The sequence below is a fragment of the Ochotona curzoniae genome, unplaced genomic scaffold, assembly GCF_017591425.1.
Source record: "Ochotona curzoniae isolate NIBS_2020 unplaced genomic scaffold, NIBS_Ocur_1.0 scaffold_4506, whole genome shotgun sequence".
Lineage (NCBI taxonomy): Eukaryota > Metazoa > Chordata > Mammalia > Lagomorpha > Ochotonidae > Ochotona > Ochotona curzoniae.
This window is the reverse complement of record NW_024467119.1, coordinates 26,955,389-26,981,650: the sequence shown is the minus strand read 5'-3', so window position 1 is coordinate 26,981,650 and position 26,262 is coordinate 26,955,389. Positions and strand designations below refer to the sequence as shown.

The 26,262-nt window shown below is 40.2% G+C and overlaps 1 protein-coding gene across 3 annotated transcripts in view; it reads left to right on the top strand.

The window, feature by feature from the left end:
- Nucleotides 1–26,262, top strand: part of ARHGAP24 (Rho GTPase activating protein 24) — a 397,185-nt gene that overhangs the window by 336,519 nt on the left and 34,404 nt on the right. For 2 of the 3 annotated variants that reach the window (XM_040967005.1, XM_040967007.1), the window contains one exon: nucleotides 18,951–19,158. In XM_040967005.1, the coding sequence (XP_040822939.1) occupies nucleotides 18,951–19,158 (208 nt within the window). Of the gene's footprint in view, nucleotides 1–4,964; nucleotides 5,520–18,950; nucleotides 19,159–26,262 lie in introns of those variants that run through there. The other variant, XM_040967006.1, reaches the window with a different exon arrangement.

The window sequence follows — 26,262 nt, the reverse complement described above, 5'->3', positions numbered from 1 at the left end:
TATGAGATGCCAGCATTGCCAATCATGGCTTCACTTACTGTGCCGTGACAATGGTCCCCTATATTTATGTTGCGTTCTTATCTGTGTATTCTCAGCATATAAAATTCAAAAAGGTTTTTTTTCTTCCTAACATATTTGATGCTGCTTAGACTGAATGACCATTCTACAGTTCAAAATCATCTTTAAATGGTTAGTTTAAAAGGTTGAATGTTTAAATTATGGTTAAAACAGTACAGATCCATCAGAGAAACATTTACTATTTTACTAGCTTAATCGTTGTTAACCTTCTCTGGCCTACTTTTGTGGCCTGCAGAGGGCAAGGAATGTTCTAAGCAGAGTGGCTCCTGGCTTCCAGGCAGCAGTCTGATTCATCCTTGTCCTCCCAAGTGGAATGTTCAGGGCTCCACCTTTTACCCTCCCTGTGTCCTAGTTAGAATGGTCACATACAAGGCAACTCTATGAACAAACATTGGAGCATTTTAAAAGACCCCAAAGCTGAAAAATCCCCACCCCAAGGTTTTGTTTGAGGATTCTTCATGACAGAAACAAGAGATGCAAATTCAAGTTGGACAAGCTGGCAGACACCTTTGGGACCAAGGATTGGGAGTCGGGGGTGGGGAGTCACGGAGGATGTGTCTTTTCAAAGTTCCTGTAGTTTCCAAATGGGGCCGTTTCTGCCCTGTGTAGCAAGATTGCTGAGGCAGCTGAGTTCAAGAGGAACCTTAATATCTGCCAAAAGGTGTATGTCAGTTGAGGATTGGTTCCCATTGTGCGCTATTTTCTCCTGTTACATACGTTCTTTCTTCAGGAAGAATGAAGGAAATCCAGTGAGAATTTCCAAATAAGTAGCCACAAGCAGTTCCACAAGCCCAGAGTTTTGAGAAATCATTCCAGGGAGTCTGGGCACCAGCTATTTAACAGTGCTGCAGTCAATGGTTAGCTTATGCACATGACAACCTGGGACATGCTTCAGGAGTTTTACGAATGTTTTATGCAAACTTAAAGGGTTATATTTTACAATAGAGTATGCCTAATAAAACAATGCTATAAAAGGATAAATGGAAAACACTATGAGATTCCAAGACACGTATTTCAGGAATTCATTTAATCCCCCCCTCCAAAAAAAGCTCATTGAATTATTTTGAATATCAGAATGTTCTAAAATTAACACAGAACACAGAACCAAACTGAATGTTGACACTGATGTAAGACTGTAACAATCACTCATGATATTGGGTTTCGGGTGTTCACATTCATACTAATTAGTTACATGCTCACTGAAAGTTAACAAAATTTAAAAAAAAAATTTTTATTTTTAAACAATTTATATAACTGAAAATCATTTTATGTCCTTAAAATTAAGATGTCAGTTAGTGCTTCACTGAAAATAAGTTTTCCACTGTGATAGAACCAACATTTAAAACCAACATTTCAGGTCCATCCCACTTCCTATGCATTAGGTCATTAAGACCCAGGGTGAATCATGTGGCACGTGTCACACTGTTACAAAAATGGAAAGTCGTTGTCTTTCTTGTGGCTTAAAACACAATGGTCTGATCTACTTCTATTGTGGTATAAAAACAACACGATTACAAATTCATATCCTCCAATATATGAAAAACAACAGTGTTTAAAGAATACTATTTAGGGTTATAGCATTTCTTGTACTTTTCAAAACTATCTGAATTGACAACATCAAGAAGGGAATAAAAAAATGAAAAGAAGACAAATGTCTTTCAACAGAAGAATGGATAAATGAAATATAGTTCCATAGTGGCTTAATGACATTAAAGTCAAATGTGACAGTAATCCCTAGGGATTATATAGCCATCTTAGGAAGGACAAGCAAACTCTACAATGTTCCAACATGGATAAACTTAACTATGAACGTCTCTGCCTCCCAAAGCAATGCATGACCATATATATCCATAGGTTAAGTTATTATTCAGCCACGGAAAGGAATGAAATGCTGATTCTTGTGACAGACTCAGTGAATCTGGAAAACATTATCAGAAGCATAAGAAGCCAGCCACAAAAGACCACTTAGATGATTTTATGTGATTCCATTCATATGAAAACATATAGGGAAGTCTTTGGAGACAGAAAATACTATTAATGGTTGCTTTGGTCCAGGATGGAGAGCTAGGGATGTCGTAAAAGGCATGGTATTTCTTTATCAGACAATGAAAATGTTTTGAAATTGACTGTGGTTATGGTTGCATATATCCATGAATATGCTAAAACTCATGTGCCTAAAACAAGTGGATTTTTTGATATGTGAATTGTATTTCCATAAAACTGTTTAAAGTATCTAAATTATCATAATTTACTCTCAAAAGAGAGTACACTTCCTTTTCTAGATCACTTCATCTTAAATAGAGATTTCTTGGTTTTTAACTCTGCAGTGCTTACAGGTGATCAACGATGGCCTATTGGAAAAGGTGACATATCTGAATGGTTATCTGTTTCAGTATACTGCCTCTGGAGACACTTTTAATGTGTCTTTCATTTCACTGAGGCAGTTTCATAATTTGCATTTTAATAACTTAGTGTTTTTCATAAATCAAGTTTACCTTTATTAGGTGTAATGATATGCAAATCATTTCCTCTTTGCCACTATTATAATGGCCATATGATTCCAATATAGGAAATAATTAAGATGCTTGTCTGATAATTATATTTCTGAGAAATTATAACTGTTTCATAAAAATCATAAAATGTTGGCCTTTGTAGTCACAGGCCTTTTCTTTTTTATTAACTAAAGTTAAATTGTAGCAAATATTCACCCCAAACATTTGTGTATATAAATAATTGTCAATAAAATTTTTTAAAAAGCAAAACATTTAGCCTGGGCAAAGGAACCAGTAGAAATATGAAAAGTAGACCTTTCCTACGTAATATACTGGCCCGATAACAGTGTTTGGTGCTGAGTCTAGGTATGCCAACTGAGTTTATCTGCTTAGTACCCCTGAACAGCCACTTCTGGTCTTATCATTGCTACCTAGAGTCTTAGGTTTCTGGCAGAAGGTTAATTCCAAAAGTTGGACTATTAGAACACTTACTGAACAGCTGGAAAATTATTCTTTTCTCCTCTCTCTCCCTCTATCTCCCTCTTTCTTTCTCTTCCTGTTTCCCTCCCCATGTTCATCCCTACCTATGCTTTTTTTTTATTTCTATTCCATTATTCCATTATTCCATTGTCTTCATTGTCAGTGAGGGAGTATTTGTGGAAGTGCCTAGCTGGGATCCAGGAGAGTGAGGACTCATTATTATTCCTTAGATCTGAATGCTGAGCCCACCGTCAGCTACCAACAAAATCACACTCCCACTATATCTCTCTGTCTCCTGGGAGACCCAGCAAGGCAGTGCAAATCCTGCTTGTAAAGAATGCTTTTTGACAAAGGGGCCTGTGGATAGGCGAGGGTTAATTCGGAGGTCAATTCCTTGATCTTGCCTCAGAACTGGAGCAGCTGTGTGATCTTGGATATATGGCTTCTCTTCTTTTTGCTTCAGTTTTCTCACTTGGATAATAAGAAAATTGGAAAAACTGTTTTTGAATTTCCAGTCCCAAAGCCTGTGCAGGCAAGGAATCCTTTCACAGTCCTGGGGCATGATGGGTGAATATTGTAGTCAGTGGTGCCGAGTTAGTTGTCCTCTGTAGCTCTGTTTTCCTAGCAACACGTGGGGAAACACAACTAAGAGGTGTAAATAACTAATAACGATCCTTTCAATTGCAGAATATTAGCGATCTGGGCACATCAGCAAAGGTAGGGATGTTTTTAAGGGGAGTATCATTTCAGCACCCCTTTTAACTCTGAAAAGCTCCAGTGAGGGCTTTTCAGGTACAGGCTCTGTGGGTCAGTTGGGGTTAAAGCACTAGCATTCCAAGCCTGCTCATGGAACAGCCAGGTGGATGAATGATTAACCCAGGGAGTAAACTGTTCAGTAAGCAGGACTCAGAAAGATGGTGGGTGTGGGGATTGAGGAGGGGGCAGGGAGTATGAAAGAGCATGTGAGAATATTGAAAACCGAATTGCTTCTCAAGGCTCGGTCTGGGAAATGAATGTATATCTCGTGCGTGTGTGCACACACACACACCCACACACAGTTGCACATTTTGTATATTTGCATTACCTATAGATTCGGCCATTATGCTTTGACTAACTTTCTATGTTATCAACATAAACCTATATACATATCCATTTATAACAAACATACGTATTTACTGCTATACACATAAAAGCAACATTCATCACTAGATGCTGTTGCAAAGACTTTGCAAAAATGTGAACCTTGTACAGAAAGATAATACATGCAGGTATTACAGGGGAGGGAGTGGGGCACTGGACTCTCCGAGAAGTGGTTTGGGGCTGTGTTACTTGCAGAGAGCTGTGCCAGGCTGCTGTAAATGTGCTGTACAGACAGGACCCAGGAGGTCAAGGCAGAGTCAGGAAGAAGAAAGGAGTTTGCATGGCACTGCAGCATGGCATTCCCATCCCCCAAACCCCCCTCCTCTCATATTGTTGTGACTGCACCTGCTGCATGTGACCAGCGGGCACTGGAGGCAGCCGCAGCCACAGCTACAGTGACGAGGCAACTGCAGCCCTGCCAGCTCATGCCCAGCCCTCATTGAGAAAAGAGGAGAGGAGCGAGTGGAGCGGGTAGAGAAGCTCCCTGCCAAATGACCTGCTCCAGAGGACCCAAGGAGCCTCCGCAATGAGCACTGGGCTCTTCTGACGTATGGATTCCCAGGGGAGTTTGAAGACTGAAGGGGAAAAGGAGAAGCCTGCAGAGCGCATCAAAGCACAAGGGGTGCTGTCAAAGGAACGGGGAAGTCCTTGGAGAGGAATCCATCAGGCACAGAAATGCTTTCTGGAGAAAGGGCCATTATTTTCCTCCCCTTTTTGCTCAGATGAAAGGAGCCAGCAAGGACAGTCCTGAAGTATTCCTCAGGGGCCTCTCTGTCGTGGTGGGGTTTCCCCCTTGTGCACTGGGCTATCTGCTGACCTCTGCAAAGGAATCCCAGTCCAGCTGAGAAGACAGTACTTCAGGATGATGATAATAGTAGTGATAAAACCGGAGCCTGCTGTGTGAGTGGGAAGTGCAGCTTGCTAGCTGCAAATTTTCCTGTGACATTCAGGAATGTCTACAGAAACCTAAAGGAAAAGACCTTTAAAATTCGTCAGATTAGGCAGAAGAAAGGGAAGTTGATTTTTTTAAAATGAGTAAATGAAATGGAATAACTTACTCCTAAGCCTGAACCTGGATGATCACAACCTTGGAGTTGTAAGAATCGGCACTTCAAATCTAACAAATAAGCAAAGATGCAAGAGAGGGGCTGTGGGGTTTTGCACAGAGGCAGATTTTAAAGAAGCCTGAAGCTGTCTCAGGACCTGGGGCTTGTATGATGCCTGAAGACAGAAATTCTGGGGCACGCCCCTCAGGTGCCTTAGCCTCATCTCCTTTCATACCGAAAACTACATACAGAAGAATCAAACGGTGTTTTAGTTTTCGGAAAGGTAGGTAGACTGTATGTCAACGTCCTTTATCTCTACATATATTCACATTCATGTTCTGTTTAGATAAATTGCAACTTTGGAAATCTGGAGCTTGGAACTGTCCAAGCCCATATTCTTCTATTTGCTACTGTGAGTGAAGGGCTAGGTAGGTGGGGCTTAGGGAACAGTCCTTTAAGGATCACTTTGACTGATGGGAATTAAACAAGCTGGCTGACCATTCTGAGAGGAGGTGCTATGGCCACCAGGGGCCCTTTTGGGGCATAAACCCAGCAAGTAGCCTTGCTGTGACCTCTTGAATTACATCTCTGGCAATTCCCTATTCTGTGTTCCCATCTGTTGGCACTTCATTCTGACCTCTTGTGCCTGCCTCACCTCCACTGTTGGGAAGATGTTAATATTCCAATTGTCTGTGTTCACCCCGTCACAGGTGGCTTTCAACTGTATTGATTAACATTCAAGTTAGGGTGACCTTTCGAATGTGTTTAGAAAGTAGAGCTGGGGGAGGCCTAACATGTAAAGTAATAGGAACTGGGGTTGGAAAAATACGAAAATTTACGAACAAGGAAAGAACCTGAGTTGCTTCTGGATTGATTGATTGGGAGTGGAGGATATATAAAGTTCAGCATCAGTACAGTGAAATGTTTATCTACAAGGTTGATATGTCAACACATCGTATAATTACCCCTTGCTTTAAAGCAAGAATAACTAAATGGAATCAGTGTCTAAATAGAAACATGGTGAATGTAATTTTAATGTCCTGTCCAGTGAGCTGATAAATCAGCCAGGAGCTAAAACACGTTCCCTTCTCCCTTTTCCTCTTTGATCTGCCACTTGTTAATTTCCAACCCCTATTTAGTATCAACAAAGAAAATGAAAGAAAGAAAATGAAATTATAGAAGTCAAACACCAAAAAGAAAAAAAAAAACATGGGGATTTTTGGAAACCCTCCCCCTCCAGGTTTTCCTGGTGCGTAGTTTCAGTCTGGCCGGGATGTTTTCGTGAATGTTGCTTACAAGGAATCCACCTTCATACCTCATCCATGAGGTTGGTAAGAACTGCATGTCCCAGTATGTTATAGCTCTAGCAGCAGTGTATGGAGCCTATGCCAGAGTGTGATGGATAGAGAAACAGATGAGAAGAGAGGACAGGTATGGCCCCCGCCTCCTGCACAGTTTATCCACATGAATCCCGGAACAGGTTGCTGCTCTGGGCCAGCTTCTTCTGCCCAGGTGGGGGCAACAGTGCTGTGAGCCCCCATCCCCAGGGCTGGCACAGGAAGAAACGGCATCCATTCAACTCCTCACCGGGGCTGTTTTTAAATTTGTGCCCCTTACCAAGGGGGGAAAACAAAATCTTAACGGCAGGGTTGGAAGGGGAGGGGGAATATTAAGCATTTGAGTTCTAAATAAGAGATGCTTCGTTACCCAGTGACGAGGAGAGGAGACGCGGGAAGGCGTAGGCTGCATGCGGTGTCCTGTGCTTGGTCTCTGGGTTTGCTGCTGGCTGGCAGCGCACGCAGGGTTAGGCAATGGCTAGGAGCAGGGCGCCACTGCTCCAGGCAATCTGGCACAGTGGGGAGCTAGGGGGCCGCCGAGGGAGGTTTGGAGCTGTGGACAATGAACTTTCCCTCCGCATCCCGAGCCAGGCTTCCAAACCCAGCGAGCTCTGGCTGAATGTGTGCTTTTGTGCGCTGGTGTTAATGAGAAGGAGGACTGGGGAAAAGGGAGAGTACTTGAACGACAGCAAGAACCCAGGAGCAACTGGAAGCAAAAGATGTGCACCCGGCTGCTTTTTCTGAACCTCTTGTACAGTATGTTTTTCACCACTGTCAAGGGCAGGACGACTAAAGGGGAAGCTAGCTGTGCTCCCAGCGACCTTGGAGAGGCTCTCTTGGGAGGGGACAGTTTGCTGGGCCCGGGAAGGTTAGAGCAGGCGTGCTGCAAGCCCCAACCCACTTCCCTGTCCCCCTCCCCCAGACTCCTGTGTCTTCTAATGCCCTTCTCTCTGCTTGCTTGGAGCCTAATTAAGGTCACTGAAGACGTTTGTTTAGTGATTTGAAAAAATCCCGAAACTAAGAAATATCTGTAGAGGCTGTAGTTATGTGTCCTGTTCTGGTGAGATAAGCTTCCAGGGAACTCTATCCTGTGGATTTTAACAGCCCGTATTTGCTTGACCTCTGGTTGTTCATGCATGGGAGCACCACCCATGCTCTGTGATTACCAGTGCGCCTAAGGCTTGCTTTGAGGCTTACACGCTTAGGTCTCAGCGAAATCAGATCGGTCGCTTGATTGTAAAATTGTCTTTTCTTCTCTGTACACTTCAGCTCCATCCCTGTCACCTGATTCGTTTGTGCACGTACTGCTTCCTGCGTGCCTCTTGCTTTACCCTAGCAGTGAGCCTTCAACACAGGGTGGCTCCTTACGCGGGCTGTTCGCCAACATCTTCACACTCCCTGCCGCACACAGTCCCACTAGAGCTTTGTCCAGTTAGCATTTCTACCATTCTATACTGCCCAGCAATGCCCCACGGCTCAAAGGCAGTCTGAGTTCCTGCGGGTCACAGGCAGATCTACCGGACGGCTAAATTACCAATTCCTTCTCATCTGTGTCAACTCTACCTTAGGATGTAAGCCCCTCATTTTTGCGGCCGTCCCGTTGTTTCTCCTCTAACGATGTCCTACGTGGCACTCTGGCCCCTTGGCTCCTGCTCAGTTGCTTCTCCTCTCATTTCCTTCCTCCCGCTGTCCTCCCCTGACATTCCACGCATCAGCTCTGTCCTCCAGACAAGCCAAATAGTATTCTTCTGGGGACAGTACAGTGACTAATGTGGTGGAAGAAAACTTTTCCTACAAGCTTCTTCCAAGTTACATACTGCAGTCCAAGCTAAATGTCTTAAAACTGAGGCAGCGATAAATGCTGTCCTCAAAGCAGTGTTTATTTTAATCTACACCTAAGCTGGTTTATATTGCATTTATGAAAACAGCATACAAAGGAAATACAGGTTTGATATTTTTTTGAAAGTGTGTTCTTGCCCAATATACTTGGGCAAGAATAAATGAATATGATTTTTCCGCTTGATCTGACAGGATGACCAAAACTTTATAACAACAAAAAGTATGCACACCTCATGAATATAAAGTGTGGCTATACACATGTATGCACATTCTCCTAATTTTGTGGTACAACAAAACACATATGGAGCATCCCTAATGTGAAATTCCAAAATCTGAAATAACAAAGGGCACCAAAATGATGCTGCAAGTATGAAATTCCTCAGCATGAAACTTTGTTTCATGGATGAAATTATTTGAAATACTGTATAGAATTACCTTCAGAAGGATGCATGTAAAACACTTGTATGAAGCATAAATTTTGCGTTTGGACTTGAGTCCTATCCCTAAAACATGTCATTATGTATATGCAAATGTTTAAAAATTTAAAACTTCGCAAAATATGAAGCACTCTTGGAACCAAGAGTTGCAGAAAAACAATATTCAACCTGTATGAATTTTAGAGCCTTGAGGCCAATTTCAATTCATTCCTTGTGTTTGTGACACCCTGAAAGATTTACCAATGCTTTTCTGAAGTTTATAAAAGGAATTATGGCCTACAGCTGATTTCCAATATTATTTGTAATACTGATAAAAAAATAAAACAATTCAAATAATTATAAAACTAGTGAGAAGCTCATCCAGCAATTATACACAGCTATCTAAACTAACGTGTTAAGGAATCAGAGAAGCAATGTTTCAAGTTTGGGGTAGAGGTTGAGCAAATGTCTTTTATGACTTAAACGGGGGTGATGTGAAATGATTCTTACAGGGTAAGATTGTTCTGGGTTAACTCATGAAAGTAAGACTTCCCTTCTAGAAGGAACAGGAAGACATAAGTCACATTGTGCTTAGGGAGCAACAAATAGTTTAATATAGTATGAGAATATGCTATCTGTGAGGGGAAAAGTAGATATACTATAGCATTTGTTAACTGAAGGGAAGATAAATAGAGATCAGAATATTTTATTTCATCAGTAAGACTTTGGTTGCCAAGAAAGGCTAATTAGACATCACTGGAAAATTCAAAGTTCAAAAATAATGCGGGCTGATGGAGACATTGTGATTACCATGGAAGCATTTGGTTGCGTAAGGAATTCTGCTTTTTGGAGGGTCATGTAAGGAATATGGATGTTTAAGTTAATCTAATAGCAAAGAGTTTAGAGGGAACCAAAGTGACGGATACATGAGTGGGATTGGCTTTTGTATGGCACCTGCATATTTGAGGGAGTAGCGTGAAACTGGTATTTTCCTTCTGAAGCATGTTAGTCACTGCAAATAAATGGATTCTCAACATTCATTCCTAAGCCTAGAAAAACCAACATAAAAACAAATACACTGTAGCTTCTGTTGGACTGCTCCCTCCTTTTGTGTGGAGCTACAATCCAGCTTACAGCAAGTGGTTCATGTGTTCAAGCTACCGTGGCGTGACAAGTTGTAGAGATTTTAAACTTGAGAAGATTTTGAGATATGTTTCCATCCATGTGGTGGGACGGAATGAGCACTGAGAAATCCAATGTGAAAGATCACAACAGCTCCACTTGAGTTACAAATCTGGGAACAATTGATGAGTTGAGATTAGATGAAGGTCAACAGAGGAATTGTTTCAAATAAAGTAAAAATTGGGCTCAGTATAGAACCCAGATGGTCATACAACTATATTAAAGGCTGTACTTAGTAGCCCAGAAAAAAATGGCCGAAAAAGACATTCAGAGAAACAAGACTCATTTAACCCCAGAATCAGAGAGGAGTGACACCAACCATTTCACAGGGAAAGAATAAAGTAACACAAAAGCATACATTTGACCAGCAGTGATTCGTCAACTAGGAACTTGCTGGCAACTGTAAAGACAAAAAAAAGTCGTTTAAGCAGAATGTCAGGATCAAAGGTCAAATTGCAATAGGTTAACAAGAGAATAGAAAGTGATGAAATGAAGGCAAAGTTACCTCTAACTGGAAGTTTACATGCAAGGAGGCTAAATATATAGAGAGTGCTTGGAGTCCAAAAAGGTTTGACTTTATAGTACCTTATTTATTTTGGAAAATTGGAATTTGAATATTCAAGGCTATTTTTAGAAGTTTATGAATGAAAGTCATTTGGCATAGCAGTTAAGATGTCCCTTGGGATGCCTACACCCTGTGTGAGAATGTCTAATTCAAGCCTGGCCTGTCTCCTTGCCCAATTCTAGCATTTGTTCTAATTGTTTTCCCATTAGCCAGCAGATTATGGCTACAGTACCTGAGTCCTTACCATCCACGTGGGAGACCTGGATTGGGATTCAGGCTCCTGCCCTGGCTATTAAAACAAATCAATGGGTGCAAGATGTCTGTTTCTCTGTCTCTGCCTGTCCAAATAAAAGAAACATAAATTAAAGTTTTCTAAGTTCACGGAAAATGTAATTAAAAGATAAGTTTCTTTGGGTACATAATGATTAAAAAATTGGTTTTTTAGGTTTTTGATGATGTGCATCCCGATGAACTTTTTTTTTAAGATTTATTTATTTTTACTGAAAAGTAAGATATACAGAGAGGAGGAGAGACAGAGAGGAAGATCTTCTGTCCGATGATTCACTCCCCAAGTGAGCACAACGGGCCGATGGTATGCCAATCCGAAGCCAGGAACCAGGAACTTCTTCTGGGTATCCCACACGGGTGTAGGGTCCCAAGGCTTTGAGCTGTCCTGACTGCTTTCCCAGGCCACAAACAGGGAGCTGGATAGGAAGTGGAGCTGCCAGAATTAGAACCTGCGCCCATATGGGATCTTGGCGCGTTCAAGGCAAGGACTTTAACCGCTAGGCCACGCCGCCGGGTCCCCCATGAACTTTTTAAAAGCACTTCCTATGTATCTGATCACATTCAAAAGGCTTCCTCCAGCCATTGGGTCAGTCAGTAACTGTGGGAAATGACCCTTGCCATCCCCAAAGGGGCAGGAAGTTCTTCCTCGCCCATACATCTGTAGGAACAGCCTCCTGCAGCTGCTATAAATACACCTGTGGGATTTCCCATCTCAGACCAGAGGAAAGTCACGTCCCAGCTGATGCTCAGTGTCTCCCAAGGGAAGTAAATATGACATAGCATTGTTGCCTAGAAGTTCCAGGGACATTAATATCAGGGAGTGGGAAGTCTCCCTGGGCATGTAAGTGGCCTCGAATGAACTGTTTGCAAGACCCACCGCATGGGATACATTCTCATTAATAATTCACTAACCAGTGTGCCCTCTCGCTGAGCTGAGAGCAGCACAGGGGCTTTATACATTTTGTTAATTTTAGAAATTGAAGTTTCACTACTCTCTCAAGGAAAGTCTTAAGCAAGGCAGTTTTTTCTTTTTCAAATTAACAATCTCTGTTTTGATAACTTTCCCCACAAAGTATATTCCTATGCAGAACTTTAAGTCACACGTTCTTGCCCAAGTTGGAGACATTTGGCAAACTTTGCTTCCAGTGCTGTCAAATGTAGAAAACATATCTCCAATGGTTCTTCAAACCACTGGTGGGAAACAGAATTTGAAGGGAACTTCACTTTGGGGTCAATGTTTTGAAATTCATGGATATAAAGGGGCCTTCAGCAATTTCATTGAAAAAGTGCATCATGGGAAAAAGGACACAGATTGCAAGAATCTTTTCCATTGAATAAACGTCTTTCAGTTCCGCTTTCTACCAGCCTTATCCTGTGCCCATCATATTGTATTCTTTACTATTTAATTGCAAAGCCGGTTCTGCAGTGAGAAACTGCCATTTCCTCCCCAGAATTCTTTAAATTCTATGTACAAATTGTATGTTTTCAGTTGGTTAGCATGGCTACACTTGTAGCAGCCCATGTAAAGGAAATCAATTCTTTAAGTATTGTACTCACTGTTTTTCCACCTGCTTTGTGCACTGACCTTCTCCCTCATGCATATTTGCTCAACTTACGTGACCTCCATTCTTGTATGCTGCAAGGAGCTGGGATAAGAAAGCTAGAGTGGGGGCCTGGCGCGGTGGCGCAGTGGCGCAGTGGTTAAGGTCCTCGCCTTGCACGCCCGGGATCCCATATGGGCGCCGGTTCTAATCCCGGCAGCCCCACTTCCCTTCCAGCTCCCTGCCTGTGGCCCAGGAGAGCAGTCGAGGACGGCCCAAAGCTTTGGGACCCTGCACCCGTGTGGGAGACCCGGAAGAGGCTCCTGGCTTCGGCTCGGCATAGTATCGGCCCGTTGCACTCACTTGGGGAGTGAATCATCGGACGGAAGATCTTCCTCTCTGTCTCTCCTCCTCTCTGTATATCCGCCTTTCCAATAATAAAAATAAATCTTTTTAAAAAATTAGAAAAAAAGAAAGCTAGAGTGTGATAGCAATTTTGTACACATTGAAAGGAAGAGTACTGAACACAGGGAGGCTCTGAAATCCCATCACTCAGAACATACCTGTTGTGCTATTTGCAAGCTTTAGGAAATCACGTGACCTTTCTGCACTTCTTGCTCTGCATACATGGAAGTAGTGTCATGTGATTTTTTACTTTAATTGCTTTATATCTTTTTTTTTTTTTTCTGTGAGTCAGGGTAACAGAGAGTGCTCCCATTCACTGGTTCACTTCTCACATGTCTGAGCTTGCCTAAACTGGGTTGCAGCTGAAGCTGCAAGTCCGGGACACCATCCAGACCTCCTTTGTGTGTGGCAGGAGCCTAATTACTTGAGCCATACTGCTGCATTATGTCATATGAACAGGAAGATGCACTGAGGAGGCAGAGTTCAGTATCCACGCCTATCACTCAGAAGTGGAGCAGACGCCTTTAGTGATGTATTAACTGCTAGGCTAGATATCTTTGTCGTGAGAGGATCTTCTAAAGATTCATCTATCTATTTTGAAAGCTATATATATATATATGTGTGTGTGTGTGTATATATATATATATATATATAGAGAGAGAGAGAGAGAGAGAGAGAGAGAGAGAGAGAGAGTGACAAACATCCATCTGCCGGTTTACTCTCCAAAGGGTCAGAACCACCACAGCTGAGCCTAACCAAAGCCAGGAGCTAGGAGCATCCTCCATTCAGGTATCCGAAGTGGGTAGCCAGGCCCCAAGCACTTGGGCCATCTTCTACACCTTTTCTCAGTCTATCAACAGGAATTAGTATCAGAAGTAGAATGACCAGGACGCATAAACCAGGGCCCACATGCAGGTGACTGCTTAATCCACTGTACCATAGCACCAAACCCCTGTTCCGTGAGTTTTAATTGAGTTTAACATGTCTGGAATATGTATATCTATAAATTCATGCTATTACCGCTCCTTAAGGCATAAAAAAGATAAATTCATTTTGGGCCTTTACTAATATTTTGAATTACTTAAAAATAAGAACTCATTATATTCATGATTGAATTAAAAGAACTTACGTTCTGCCTGAAGCAAAGATTTTTAAGCTGAGTTAACTTGGATATGGACTTTGGTTCTGCCCCTGAGATGCTGTGCAAGTAACCTTGGAAAAAAATTGTTTTTATCCCTCTGGGCTCCAATTTTCTCATATATAAATAGGATTGCCATCAATTTATCTGCTTCCTATGAAGAAAATATGCATCAGGGACAGAAGGGGTTTAAGCTTCTTTCTGTGATTCCTGAGTCACTTCTTGTTTTTTCATGATGTGCTTCTGCATGTACAAAGACATCTAAAAAGAAGTGCACACCTGAAGTGAAATATCTTCTTCTATCACCTGCCTGGGTTGCTGGCAGAAAAAGAAATCCTGGGGGGTTAAGAAAAGAAGGTTTGTCATTTATTATTGTATAAAACCAAACCTTGGCAGATTGGTTCTCATTCGTAGCACACAAAGATGCTGAAATAGAACATATTTAGTAGATTTTTCTGCTGGATTTGAAAAAGCCACTATGTACTGTTTGTCTATCCAAAGTAAAATAAAAAAAGCTATCTAAACTATAATCCCCAGTGCCAATATAGTCTTCTAAATTATTTGTGTCTTACAAATCTTTTTTCCTTAATTTTAGCAAAATGCAATTCAAACATTACAGGCAAATAAAGGTCACACTTTTAAAAAAATAATAAACAGCAAAAGCGTCAATATTTCCCATTCATTAACAATTTGCAGTACTTGTGATTAAAATACTATAATTTCAAAACTATCATCACTACTGACTGGTTTGGAAATTTGCTTTGCTGCAAGTAACAGAAACCCAGTTAGCAATGGGCTAAACATACAGGTGGCTTATTTTTCTCTTTACTGGCAATGTCATCATCCTACATGGGTGTCAATTAGTGTCCCACTTCCAATACAGCTCACTGCTAATGGCCTGGGAAAAAACAATGCAAGATGGCCCAATTGTTTGGGCCCCTGTCACCCATGTGACAGACCTAGATGAAGCTTGTGGCTCCTGGCTTCAGGCTGGTTCAGTCTAGCCCACTGTGGTCAGCTGGGCAGTAAACAAGTGGATAGAAGATTTCTTGCCCTCCTCCCTCTCAGTAACTCTGCCTTTCAAATAGATAAGCAAATCTTAAATAGAAAAGCTATCTGGACACAGATGTTGGGCACAGAAATTTAGAAGCCACCTAGATGACAACCACAACTAATTTCAGAACACCTGGATTGGAGTCCCAGCTCAATCTTACTCGTATCCTTTCTTTTTTTCTCTTCCTTTCTTTTTCTTTTTTTTTCCTTGCTTCTTTGTTTCTCTCTTTTTCTTTCTTTCCTTCTTTCTCTCTTTCTTTCTTTCTTTCTTTCTTCTTTCCTATTTTTAAAATTTATTTATTTTTATTGGAAAGGCAGATTTACAGAGAGAGAGAGGACACAGAGAGAAAAATAGCTGATTCGCTCCCCAAGTGGACACAGTGGCTGGAGCTGAACCAACGTGAAGCCAGGAGCTTCATCTGGGTCTCCCATGTGGCTGTAGGGTTCTAAGGCGTTAGGTTGGCCTTTACCACTCTCCAAGGCCACAAGCAGAGAGCTAGATGGGAAGTGAAGCATCTGTGATACATACTGGTGCCCATATGGGATCCCATTTTTTACAAGAATTTAGCCACTGAACCACCATTCTGCGCCCCAGCTCTGCATTCCGGCTTCCTACTAATGTGTATTGCCCAAGGTAGCAGATAATGGGATAGGTACTTACTTTCCTGCTAATCACATGAGAGACTCATTTTGGGTTCTGTTCTCTTGGCTTTTGCCTGGCCCAGCATCCGCTGTTGTGGACATTTGGAAAGTGAACAATAAGAAAGGAGATCTCGGGCCTGTCATTGTAGCCTAGTGACTAAGGTCCTCACCTTGCATGCGCCAGGATCCCATATTGGGCTGGTTCATGTTTTGGCTGTTCTACTTCTCATCCAACTCTCTGCTTGTGGCCTGGGAAAGCAGTCAAGCATGGCCCGAACTTTGAGACCTGGCACCCACGTGGCAGAACTGGAAGAAGCTCTTGGCTCCTGGCTTCAAATTGGCTCAGCTCTACCATTTGGCCAGTTGGGGAGTAAATCAGGAGATGGAAGATATTTCTGCCCCTCCTTCTCTCTGTAAATCTGACTTTTCAATAAAAATAAATAAATCTTAAAAAAAAAGATAAATTTCTCTCTCTTCCTCTCTTTCTCCCCCTCCTCTTTCCTCTTTTCTTTCTCTCATCCTTGTTGTCTCGCTTTGTGTGTGTGTGTGTGTGTGTGTGTGTGTGTGTGTGTGTGCTCAGTCAAACTTTAACAAACAAGTAAAACTTTTAGAAAACACCAATCTAAAGGAAGAGACTCCTTGTCTTGAGTTAGTGATTCAGTTATTTCATTTCTGGTACCACAGTTTTTTTGATTTAGTAGTTAGGAAATGACTGACACAATGACCAATATCATCATATCCAAGCTCTAGACAGGAAAAAGAAGTGACTGGAAATTTCTTTTTTATTTCTTTTTTTTTTTTAAGATTTATTTGTATGTGGGAGTGTCATAGAGAGGTGGGCAGCGGGATCATCTATCTTCTGGTCCACTACCGAAATGATTATCACAGTTGGGGCTGAGTCAGGCCAAAGGCAGGAGCTAGCACTTTCATCTGGGTCTCCTATCTGGGTGCAGCGGGCCAAGTGCTTGATACATCTTTCACCATCTTTTCTGTGGCTTTTCTCAAGAACCTTAGCAGAAAGCTGGATCAGAAGTGGAGCAGTGGGGTTCTTCTAGCACCCAGACAAGACTAGTGGCCTCACAGGAGGAGACCTAGCCCATTAAACCACAGCACCTGCCTTTGGCTTTCAGCTCAAGAGGAAGAGGAAGATTTCCATTCAGAAACATTTCCCTCTCTCTCACCTTTCCACTACCAACCCACTCCACCCTGAAGATGCCGTATGTGTTTCTGTGATTTCTCACATTTAACATTGAACATTTCTCACATAAACCCAAGAAAAATGAAAAGGAACTTCCCTACCAGGTTTAGAACCAAATTAATGAATGCGACATTAACATATCCAAAAGAAGACAGAAATCTAAAAATACAAAACAAACGAAAAATTGCAAGTCTTTCCAAAAGCTATGTCTTAGTCAAGATTTTGTTGTATAAAAACCCTACTACAGGCCCGGCGCGCTGGCGCAAGTGGTTAAAGGTCCTCCCCTTGCACGCCCGGGATCCCATATGGGCGCCAGTTCTATCCCTGCAGCCCCACTTCCCTTCCAGCTCCCTGCCTGTGGCCCGGGAAAGCAGTCGAGGACGGCCAAAAGCTTTGGGACCCTGCACCCGCGTGGGAGACCCGGAAGAGGCTCCTGGCTTCGGCTCGGCATAGTATCGGCCCGTTGCGCTCACTTGGGGAGTGAATCATCGGACGGAAGATCTTCCTCTCTGTCTCTCCTCTCTGTATATCCGCCTTTCCAATGAAAAAATAATAAAAATAAATCTTTAAAAAAACCCTACTACAAGGAGATATAAAATTATTTGTCTTTCCAACTTTTATAATAGAGAGGCTAAGAGAAAATACCAGTGTGAATGTCTGTTGAATTAGTGAATAATATTTGATATGCTATTATCAAGGAACTGCTTGTTCTAAAGTCTACAGACTAAGGTAAATAGACCTGTTATCTGCTGTAATCTGTACTGCCATTGGAAAATGACATTTTTAAATTCTCCTTTATATGTACTTCAATATTGATGTTAGGTCACTCAATCTTATTTCCCAAAAGGAGCCTTTGAATCCTTTCATTGTTGGGTCTGCTCCTAGGAATAGAATGCTTCTGCCTATTATTACTGCCCCTACTGGGGCTCAAAATATCCTCGGTGGTGGTGAGTCATTTATGTTTAGAATATGATGGTTTTGCATTACTGAATCTATTAACAAATCGTTTTACCAATGTGGAAGCAAAGTGTCTGTTATAATTGTCAAATCCTTAACCTAGTGGCTGGTAGGTAAGCCCCCAAACATTCTGGAGTACTACAGACATTCCACATGCAACCCTTATTTTCCTTCCTTCCAAATTTGGAGATCCGTTAGACCCTTAGAGCCATTTGGTTATTCATTCCATCTGGAAACAGTAGAGTCACATATGCTCTGTTTGTTTGCCCAGCTTTTCTCATAGGTTGATTGTGTCTGCCAAACTATCACAAATATTAATAAATTTTAAAACTGTTGCAGCTCAATCAGTGGGATACTGAGGAAGAAAATGAAGGGTATATTCAGCCCTACATGAGTATATCGAGCATGCCTGGTTTGTAGGCATTTTTTAGTCATTGATAATACACACTTACAATTGGCATGCTTTTCTTTACACCATGTGTCAGCAATTCTAGCCAAGAGTCGCAATCAAATACTATCCTTACCAGAGCAAACCACTCAGACCCAATCTCTCCATTTTCAGTATGTACTGCTTCATATTTTTCTCTTGCAAAGAGATGGATAGCTTAAAGCTTTTAAGAGCCAACACAACCTAGAACATTGTATAGAGAAGCAAAATTCAGGTTTTCTATTCTAGTTTTTTTTTAATCACTTTTGCCTCATTAGAGGCATCATAATTCAATTGAAAACAGAAGAGAAAGAGAGAAAGGAACATAGTTTAAGTGAAAAGTAAATTGAACATAAAGATAAAAGTAAAGACTAGTTTGTTGATCATCTATAGAATATTTTCACATTTAAACTTTTGAATACAATTCTTTCCCAGAAGGAAAAAAAAGGTGAAAGCTCCAATCTGAAATTACATTTATTACTGTGTTCTTTATTTCACAGTGGATATCATAGTATTTCTATTTTGATTCTGAGCTCAACATAAGCATAAGATAACCCTTTCCATTTGATCAATTTGTTTGATGTGAATGTGGTTATAAGACAATGTGATAAACCAAATGCCTGCTACCATTCCAGTGCTTGCCTTTGCATTTCATTGAGTTTCAGAAGAAAATAACAATAAGCAGAGATACGTTTCTCAAGTGTAACTTATCCTTTATTGTCTCAGGCATTTTTGGACAGAAACTAGAAGACACTGTCCGCTACGAGAAGAGATATGGCAACCACTTGGCTCCGATGTTGGTGGAACAATGTGTGGACTTCATCCGACAAAGGGGGCTGAGAGAGGAGGGTCTCTTCCGCCTGCCAGGGCAGGCCAATCTGGTGAAGGAGCTTCAGGATGCCTTTGACTGTGGAGAGAAGCCATCATTTGACAGGTAGATATCTAGGGTTTACTATATTTCCCTGAGGAATTAAGCTGAGCTAAAAGGAAGCACTGAACTGAGGTTGCATCACCTTGATAAAAATGTGATAGAATAATCCACTTTTATTAAGTACATAGTTGAAACTGGGACACCTTAATGTCTTTCTCTTCCACACTTTTTTTTTCTCCTTCTTACTTAACACATTCTTATTTCTTCTTTTCCTTTGGTCCTAACTCAACATAATGTTAAACTTTTATTTCAGAAAAAAATCCTTTAAAATAAGAGTCTTCATTTATTTGTTTTTATTTGTAAAAATTATCTTAGTAAAGAAACATTTAAAATATTGCTGAGTCGAGATTTGCACATTGGCAATGCAAATTAAATAATTATTTTTAATGATAGTGAAAATGTTACAATTGTAAATATGTAGCTCCTCTTTTATATAGAATACAATATTGAGGAAACAAGAAATACAGCATACGGGCCAGTATCCAGGTCCAGGGAGTTCAGCTGATACTTGCACCACAGTCAGCCCATATCAGAGTGCCAATCTGAGTCCCGCTTGAGACAGTTGGTATGCAGTTCCCTGCTAGTGCTCCTGGGAGGCAGCAAATGGCAGCCCAGCTGCCCTCCCTGCCTCTAATGAGGGGCCCTGATGAAGTTCTCAGCTCCTGGCTTTAAACTGGCCCAGTCTAAGCTTTTATGAGCATTTGGAGACTGAACCAGTAGATGAAAAAACTTTTTCTTTTTCTCTTTGCTTTTCAAGCAAATGATGAAGTCATTTTTTTAAAGTTTAGCATAGTGAAATTTCAAAAATAATTGCAGGCCAAGAAAAGAAAATATAAAACATGCAGAAGTACATTGGTTAAGACTTCATCATTGTTAATGTTTTGTGAATTATCTCCTTCTCTTCATATTTCAAAAACTGAATAGAAAAGGAATCATATATAGTAATATTATTAAATATTGTATAGCAGAAATTTTCTATATGGGTAATTGAAAATTGCTCGTTCAATTCAGATTAACCTTTAAAAAGTAGATTAGTTAATAGCAACATAGAGTTGCAGAAAGAGAGAGAGAGAGAGAGACCCATCTGCTGATTTACTCCCAGATGGCCTCAAGAGCTGGAGTTGAACCAGGTTGGAGCAAAAATCCAGGAAATTCATCCAGGTCTCCCACTTGGGTTTAGGGGCTCCAAAGTTTGGGCCATCTTCCTCTACTTTCCCGAGACCTGAGTCTGAATTCCTAGGAGAAGCTGTAGCTTTACTGACTGTAGCACAGTGCCCATCCCTTTGATATATTTTAACATTTTTATCACCAGCAGCTTCTGAAAGCATTATCTTAATAGCTGCTATTTTACTGTACAGACATATTAAAAACAATTCCAATATGATTGGGATTCATTTGTGACTTAGATACTCAGTTGATTTTTATCTACACTTTTTTTAACTTATTTGCTTAGGAGAGATTCTCTTACTGAACTTGGTAGGTAAGAATTATTTGATACCAGGATTCCTTATCTGAAATACTTAGGGTCAAAGTGTTTCCAACTTTAAGATGTTTCAGATTTTGAAGCGTAGTCATGTGCATGCCACCTAACATCTATGTCAACAACAGACAGCATGTGTGATGGGGGTGCCATGGATGTCTGCCTGTCACAATTTGTAGAAGTTCACATTCATCTAATAATGAATTTCTCAGAATGAATTGTTACCGTGAAGAAGCATGCTATTGTACTTGCACAGACATAATGGTGCATCCTGGAGAAGGGCTCCAAGTCCATAGGTGAATTTCATGTATGCTTCATAGGTGCCTTATACACACAGCCTGTGAATAACTTAATACTATATTTTAATAATTTTGTCCATGAAACAAAGTTTATGTTCATTGATCCTCCAAACTGACAGGCTCAAAAAGCTCCCGATTGTGTTGCACTGGGAAGTTTAGGTTTTGGGGGAAAAGGGGGCGGTCAGCCTCTTGGGAGGAGAGTGTTGCTTTGAGTATTTAAAAATAACTGTAAGAGCTTAGGTAAGGTGTGAGCATTCGTCTCCAAATTGAGTTCATCCTAACTTCTGACTAGGAGTAAAACACTATGCAGCTTTTATATAACATGTGATCCTGATTATTAAAATGTGTGTATTTTTGTGTAAAGCACATCATGCATCAACAGATGGAAGAAAATATAACAGAAGGTACGTGTTGTTGAGAGAGATCATGAAGTGCTTAGTCTTTTGGAACAAAGTCACACCCTTCAATGGACTGTAATTCATGTTTCACTGGCTTTGATCTTTTTCTAATGGTCATTTCTTTCTTTGAAAAGCTTTACCAGACAGGGCTATGGACTCAGGCCACTATAGCTTCTCCAGATTCCTCTCCAAACTAGGAAAGTTCCTTCTGTGTGCCTCCTCTCTCTCTCTCATACTATCTTTTCAGAGGCAAATAAAATAATTCAATCTTTCACTCGACATTTGGCCCGGAAAACTCCTTAGCCAGGGCCAAAAGTTCATCAGGAATATGTTCTATAGTTCAAGTTACTGCATCTGACAGCCTTTTCTCCAGCGCTATTTTGTAAGCAGTTATCTTTGCCTCGTCTCCAAGAGCATTTTCCCCCACTGTTTTGCTTGTCTGTCCAGACCTGGGCTGGTCCCAATGCCAATACAGAAACTGTGACTCTTCTTGGGAATAAACTGCTCGATAACAAACAACTCTAAAACAGTTTGAGGTTTTAAAAAAAGATAGTAACCTCTTTAGATTCTGCATTTGGACAGCACCTGTCTATGTGGCCCTTGGTAGTTGTTGCCACAGTTTAGTGTAGCTGCTGTTTTCCAGAGAGCTTTACCTGCAAGTCTGGTGCCTAAACTGGGGCTGAGGAAGGAATGTGGGCAGGAGTGAGGGTTGGGTGGCAAGTATCTGTATTATGAGATATGGGGAAATTTCATTACTTTATATAAAAATAAACTTCTTAAAAGATGATATTTGATGGCTGCTCGAACAGCTCATTTTCTCTTTTTTATTTACAATCTGGGATTTCTCAGGGCTTCCTTCCCTGCTAAGCATTTCTCAATATTATTATGAGATACGGTATATTACTATGTCTCTGTGTTGCAGACGTAGAAATTGAAATTTTAAAAGACAGTATCATCCATATAATAAAGGACACGTGAATAATTTGAATCTAGTGTATTTGACTTGTGTTGTTCTTAATTCTTATATGATACACATTGAACAAAGGGCCATTAGAAGTCATACATATAGTTAAAGATAGGGAAATGATTTCTTTTATGGTGTAAGTATATTTCCCAGCACCATTTATTGAAGAAACTTTCCTTTCTCCAGTCTATAAGCCTATTGCCACACTCAAATCTCAGCTGCACATTCGTTTGTGGATTTATTTCTTTATTCTGTATTCTTTTCCATTGTTGGTGCTCTGCAATTGGTGTTGGCACCATGCTGTTTTGGTTATTACAGCTTTCTGGTATTTTTGAAATAAAGTTTTGTAATGCCTCCAGCTTTGTTCTTTATACATGAGATATTTTGTATAGTGGGATCTTTTATAGTTTAAGAAACTTTAAGAGCATTTTTTCATATTTCCATGAAGACTGTCACTGGTGCTTTGATAGAAATTACATTAAATTTGTGTATTATCTTAGGTGGTTTTGGCTTTGTTTTTGCTGTTAACAGCGTTAGTTCTAACAGCACTAGACTTCGATGTCTTTCTGTTTTTCTCAGGTTCCTGTAATTTTATCAGTGTTTTACAATTCTCATTATAGAGATTTAACTTCCCTGGTTAATGCAGTCCTAGGTATTTAGAATTTTTGTAACTGTTATAAAAATGACTCTTGATTTCTTTTTCAAAAGTTTTGTTATTGATAAATAAAAAATACAGATTTTTTTTTCAAATGTGTATTTTGTATACTGAACCATTACTAAATGTGATCATAAGTTTAACTGATTTTTTTTTTTGCCAAAACCTTTATGTTTTCCTGTAAATAAAATCTTATGTTCTGAATGCAGGGATAATTTGACCACCTTCTTTGCTGTTTGCGAGTATTTATTTATTTATTTTGTCTAGTTGCTCTGGCTAAGATTTTTATTACAGTATTGAATAAGGATAGTGAAAATGTATATCCATATATTTTCAGATGTTTGATTTTTTTTGTTTCTATTCTATTCGTGTGATATATTATGGTTATTATTTTTGTATGATGAGCCTTCCTTGTGTCCTTGGTGTGGATTTTGGTTGATAATAGTATACAGTATTTTTAGAATTTATTTATATATTTATCTATTTATTCGACTGTTTGTATTTGAAGGATGGAGTGACAAATGGAGGAGGGAAGGATGGGAGGGAGAGAAGGGGAGAGAGATCTTCCACGTGTTAGTTCAGTCCCTACAAGGACACATTGGCTAAGAGCAGTAATAGGAACTCAAGTACTTGGAGCCTCATCTGCTGCTTTCTAAGTGTGTTGGCGAGGAATTGGATCAGAAGCAGAGCAGTTGCGACTGGAACTGGTACCCGAAGCAGTGGGTTAGTGTGCTGCACCATAGCGTCAGCCCTTTTTCACATGTGCTAACATTTGGGTGAGAATTTTAACATCTGTGTTTTTCAGGGATGTTGTGTTGTAGTTTACTTTTGTATCATGGTCTTGTCTGGTGTTAGTATGTGGGTAATGCTGTTTGGAAGTTTGAAAGTATTTCCAACCTTTCAATAATTTGTAATAATTTAAGAATTGGCATTAGTTGGTCTTCAGATATTTGGGAATATTCAGTAATAAAACCATTCACCTTGGGCATTTCTTAAAATTTGGAAACTTTCTATTACTTATTCAAACTCATGACTGATTATTGCATTGTCCAGACTGTTTATGTCCTCTTGACTGTGGTTCAATTTTGGTAGATTGTATGTGTCCATACATATATTCTTTCATTCTAGAATATCCAGTTTGTATTCTTTTAAGTATCAGTTCCTCATAATATAATAATACATTCATTGTGATACTAATTTGATCTCTTTCTTATCGTATTTTACTTATCTAAGCACTGCCTCTCTCTATTAGTGTACCTAGAGTTTTATCAAGTTCTTCTCAGATAAAATGATTTTAGCTTTCCTCATTCAATAGGATGTAGGCTATCAAATACAGTTGGTTTTCAAAGAACAGCTCTTTATTTCCCTGATATATATATTCTTGCATATATATATATGCAACATATGTATAATATATATACAATATATGTAAGTCCTCATTTCCTATGTTGTACTCTAATCTTTGTTATTTGCTTCCTTCTGCTGATTATCAATGACTTTTTCTTGCTTTTCAAGTCTCTACAGTTACATTATTATGTTATGAAATTTTAGATCATTTTTTTAATGTAAGCACTATAAGCTTTCTCCTTTGTATTGCTTTTCTTGTGTTTCATATGTCATAGCAGGATGTGGTCTCTTTTTGTTAAAGAAAATTTTCAATTGACCTTTTTTATTTCTTTCTTTATCCATTTGTAATTTTTTAAAATGTTTAAGACCCATATAGGTTTTTAAATTGTCAAAGATCCTCTTTTCATTGGTTTCTAAATTTATTGTTGACGTTCCCCACTGTTGTTGCATCAGATTCTATCTCTCGTATATGATAATTATTGCTTTATATAATGAGGTATTCCAGCACTGGATGCATACTTAATAAAAATTGTTTTTCCATTTTTGAATTCATCTATTCAATGAATAATTTATTGAATAATTCATATATATTATTGGATAATGCCCCTTTTGTCTATTTTTATAATTTCTGCCATTAATTTCAATTTATGTGATACAAATATAGCTACTTCTGTTTACTTTGACTTGTGTCTTCACAGTATATCTTTTCACATCTTTTCACTTTTTGTCTATGTGTGCTTTTACTGGTGAAGTGGATTTCTTATTGGCATAACAAATTTGGATTTTTTTCATCTATTGAGCCAGTCTGTTTAATCAAGGAATTTTCATCTGTTTATAATTGGAGTGTGTTGCTAGAGGGTTATGATGTTTTTAAGAGTTGTCAAGTTCACATATTTTTCCGTATTCCCATATTGATGCAAAGTTACTTCAAAGTAAGCTGCCCAGGCACCTCTTGGGACTTAGTGTGAATGGAGCAGCTTCTCACCAGATTCAGGTTTCAGTGGACCAAGTTTCTGGATTACCTGATCAGCTGCTTTCTGGAGTAGTAGAGGGGTCACACGGCTGTCCAACTCTTTCCTAGGGTCTTCTGCGGGCTGAACTACTCAGAGTAAGCTTGTACAGGTCCCTCCCACAGCTATGGGGGTGAATACAGCCATTCAGCTAGTTTTCGGGGCTGGGTTGGCCAGGTTTCTGAGGGCAGCTGCCCCATTGCTTCACAGAATGCTTAGTGGGCAGTGTCTCAAGCTGTAATTTTCCAAAAGCGACATAAATGAGGGAGGGCACAGCATGTGGAATTCAATGAGGCAATTCAATGGTACGGTCAACTGGTACCTCCCTAAACTGGGCTCAGGGCCTGTGAAGACTGGAAGCTTCTCTAGCAGTGAAGACATCTGTGTTTGTGGTAGGAATGGGGAGTGCCATGAGCCTCTGTCAGACAGCAGCTGAGTAGGCAGCCCTAGACTACCTGATCCACAAAAGTCTGGAATCAGATGGGAAGCTGTTTCCACTCACTTAGTTGTCTTTTTCGCACTAAACAAAGTCTCTATCCACTCAGAATTGATCTTGAGCAATGAGGTCATAGGTTTAATGTTTTTATGTCTCTCCTTTATAAAGCCATAGCATATCACTATTCTGCATCTTGTCTCTCCCTTATCCACACTACACTGTGACTCTCTTCCAGTAAAAATTACTGTTGCTTTTCCTTTGAGTTCTTTGTTGTGGAGAAAAGTATGACAGGCACCTCTAGTCAACTATCTAGCTGACATCACCTCTTTGAATCTTCTACAAAGTAGCAGTCTGGATGGAGAGGGATGGAAGAAATTATCCACAGTTCTCTTTGCCATCTACCTCAAACAATTTCTGGGAGTCCTTACTCTGTCTTAGACAGCATTCCAGAAGTCATATAGTCAGGGTCCACTCTCTCCTGAAGATCACCTCACTAATTATGTGGAAATAAACAATAT